Genomic DNA, 3,311 nt, shown 5'->3' with positions numbered 1-3,311 from the left:
CCAAATCAGTACATCATACATGCCAATAAAAGCTAAAGAAAGGTATCAGCCTAATACGTACATATGTATAAAAAGATAGGTATCAGCCTAATACGTACAAATGTATAATTCAGACCACTTTGATATATACTATATAGTTAGATGGTCCATCTCCATCCATTTTTATTGTCTTTTTTTCACTATACAATGAATGGACTGGTTGTGACTTGAGAATTAATGGCAGACAAAGGTTCACCCAATTGAAAATGAAGGCAAATAAATATCTACTCTAAGATATGCATATCTTTCTCTTTTAGTAAAAAAATAACATTGGAAACCAGACTAAACCCTTTATCACAAAATGGCTCAACATGGTCCTAGACTGGTGGTGCCAATAGACGTAACCAAGAAACCAAGGGAACAGAAGCTTCCGCTTCATAACCGGTGGCACCCTGACATACCACCCGTTGCTGAGGTTCGTGTCGGGGAGGTGTTTCGGGTCGAGATGGTTGATTTTTCTGGTGGTGGTATCACTAAAGAATACACTGCTGAAGACATCAAATTCTCTGACCAATTTGTTGTGAGTCTTTTTTATATGTACTACTTTATTATGTTTTGAATTAACTTCATATGCATTCATACAAGGAACTATTCATTATTTAACCTATTAGATAACAAGCGGGTCAAACGGGTTGGATAATACGTCACAACGGGTCGGGCCAGGTTGGTTGAAAAAATAAACACTTAACTATATTATATAATCTAACTTTTTTTAATTAGGCCCAAGTGACAAGAACCCAAGTAAGGCCTAAGTTAAAAGAATCTAATGGATACAATTCAGCCGAATGATGAGAATCTAAATGCAATGAACTAGTCAAGGCTATAGATACTTTGGTTATATTCTAAAACATTCATACACACATCTATCTTACACATTATCAGTTTGTCTATGGCTCCTTCAACACCAAAACTAGTAGTACCAATAGACCTGAAGAAGAAGCCATGGGAACAAAAGCTGCCCCTGCACAACCGGTGGCATCCTGAGATACCACCGGTTGCAACCATTAAAACCGGTCAAGTTTTCAGGATGGAAATGGTGGACTGGACTGGAGGTGCTATTAAAGATGATAATTCTGCTAGTGATGTTAAATATTTAGACCTTTCAACTGTAAGTTTAACAGTTTAAAGAATCTGTTAATATGAAGGGTGGGCTTTAGATGATAAGTCAACTGTATGAAAGTATTAAACTATATGAATTATATTGTATATGTAACTAAGTGTATAAGGTATAATATATGTTGTTTTTGATCTGATGAAATGAGTTTTAGGTGCATTATCTGAGTGGGCCAATTAGAGTTGTTGATGAGGATGGACCGGCTAAACCAGGCGATCTTCTTGCGGTTGAAATATGCAATTTGGGTGCTCTTCCTGGTGATGAATGGGGTTTTACTGCTATTTTTGATAGAGAAAATGGTGGTGGGTTCCTTACTGATCATTTCCCCTGTGCCACAAAAGCAATTTGGTATTTTGAAGGAATATATGCTTACTCTCCTCATATTCCAGGTAAATAAATAAATAAACATATAACTATTTTTCATAAATTTCTCAAGTAATATAAATTATAAGCAAGTGTGTAATTCTGGACAGGTGTACGGTTTCCGGGTTTAACACACCCGGGAATAATCGGAACAGCGCCTTCAATGGAGCTCCTTAATATATGGAATGAAAGGGAGAGAGAGCTTGAAGAAAATGGCTTAAAATCTTTAAAGTTATGTGAAGTTTTGCATTCAAGACCATTGGCAAACCTGCCTTCAACAAAAGGTTGTCTCCTCGGCAAGGTAAAAATGTTTACGTGTCAACCCAACCTGACTAGTTCGTTTCAGCCCGTGCTAGAAATTAAAAGACCCTTTATAGACGAAACACATTTTGACCCGACATAGCTTTCTTAATGTTTTTAGATTGAGGAAGGAAGTCGCGAATGGGAAAAGATGGCTAACGAGGCTGCAAGGACGATTCCGGGAAGGGAAAATGGCGGGAACTGTGACATCAAGAATCTAAGTAGAGGTTCAAAGATATACCTTCCAGTGTTTGTGGAAGGGGCTAACTTTAGTACTGGAGATATGCATTTTTCACAAGGAGATGGTGAAGTTTCCTTTTGTGGGGCCATTGAGATGAGTGGCTTCCTTGAGCTCAAGTACAATTTGTTTGATAGTTTTTGTGTATGTTGGTAGTTGACTTGAAATGATCCGATTTTGTTTCGAAACATGTTGTTAGGTGTGAGATAATAAGAGGAGGGATGAAAGAATATCTAACTCCAATGGGGCCTACTCCTCTTCATGTTAATCCTATATTCGAGATCGGGCCAGTAGAGCCCAGATTCTCAGAATGGTTAGTATTTGAGGGAATCAGTGTTGATGAGAGTGGAAGACAACATTACCTTGACGCCAGTGTTGCTTACAAGCGAGCCGTCCTAAATGCAATCGACTACCTGTCCAAATTTGGATATTCCAAGGAACAGGTTGGAGACATTTGTTATAAATGGTTTATCAACTGTGGTGTGTTAATGAATTTTTTTTTGTTGATGATGATTATTAGGTGTATCTTTTATTGTCATGTTGTCCTTGCGAAGGAAGGATTTCAGGAATAGTTGATGCTCCAAATGCTGTCGCCACACTTGCAATTCCAACTGCTATATTTGATCAGGTACTCGACTCACATCACATCTTTAACCGAACCTATTTTTAGATCGAAAACTAAAACAAATCATTTGTTGCAGGATATTCGCCCAAAGGCAAACAAGTTGCCAATAGGACCACGCGTTGTCAGGAATCCAGATATCCCAAGATGCACTTATGATGGAAATTTACCGATCACAAAGAACCTGAGTGCAACAGGAAGTTAATAACAAAAGTGCTAAACACATGCCATGCTCTATTATCTTATATTGTCAAAAAAAAAAAAAAAAAAAAATTAAGAACATACAATTTCCATATGTTGTCAATGTTAAGCTACTTACTCTAGATTGATCAATCGAATTGTTCACAAATAAATAAAGGGTTACAAAAGATCTTATGCGTGCACTTTTGAAGCAGCTCAGGGTCGATTTGTGGCAATGCTCATAGATTTAATGCACAGATATGATCTAACTGGTACTTAAAACTTATGGAAGCTTGTAGTATTTTTGGGGGAATATGTGGCAGTAATTACTAATTACATTTTTGTCAATGTGACTTTTTAGTACATCCTGGTCAAAAGTTAACATTCAGGGCATCTAGTTCAAAAGTACAACTGTACAAGAACATTCATCCATGTGATGAACTTCTTCTTAATTC

General features: G+C 37.2%; 1 protein-coding gene across 2 annotated transcripts; it reads left to right on the top strand.

Annotated features, from left to right (window-relative positions):
• The first annotated feature begins 274 nt into the window (after window positions 1–274).
• On the top strand, window positions 275–3,068 carry LOC110903986 (formamidase). Of its 2 annotated transcripts, none has more exons than XM_022149792.2 (7): window positions 275–559; window positions 1,308–1,542; window positions 1,627–1,817; window positions 1,938–2,173; window positions 2,254–2,497; window positions 2,575–2,682; window positions 2,756–3,068. In XM_022149792.2, exons 1-7 carry the CDS (start codon window positions 341–343, stop codon window positions 2,879–2,881), a joined length of 1,359 nt encoding a protein of 452 aa, XP_022005484.1. In that variant the 5' UTR covers window positions 275–340; the 3' UTR covers window positions 2,882–3,068. The 2 variants fall into 2 exon arrangements, with proteins under 2 accessions (XP_022005484.1, XP_022005485.1); XM_022149793.2 differs by lacking the exon at window positions 275–559 and adding an exon at window positions 756–1,147 and having other exon boundaries at window positions 2,756–2,969.
• Window positions 3,069–3,311: the final 243 nt, after the last annotated feature.

Source organism: Helianthus annuus, chromosome 14 (genome assembly GCF_002127325.2).
Source record: "Helianthus annuus cultivar XRQ/B chromosome 14, HanXRQr2.0-SUNRISE, whole genome shotgun sequence".
NCBI classification, from domain to species: Eukaryota; Viridiplantae; Streptophyta; class Magnoliopsida; order Asterales; family Asteraceae; genus Helianthus; species Helianthus annuus.
The sequence above is the reverse complement of the archived record's forward strand: the minus strand, read 5'-3'. Positions and strand labels throughout refer to the sequence as shown.

Coding starts and splice junctions, on each gene's coding strand:
- LOC110903986 (XM_022149792.2), top strand. CDS start 341: ATGGCTCAACATGGTCCTAGACTGGTGGTGCCAATAGACGTAACCAAG. Junction 1,543..1,626: donor TTACTCTCCTCATATTCCAG/GTAAATAAATAA, acceptor AATTCTGGACAG/GTGTACGGTTTCCGGGTTTA. Junction 2,683..2,755: donor CAACTGCTATATTTGATCAG/GTACTCGACTCA, acceptor CATTTGTTGCAG/GATATTCGCCCAAAGGCAAA.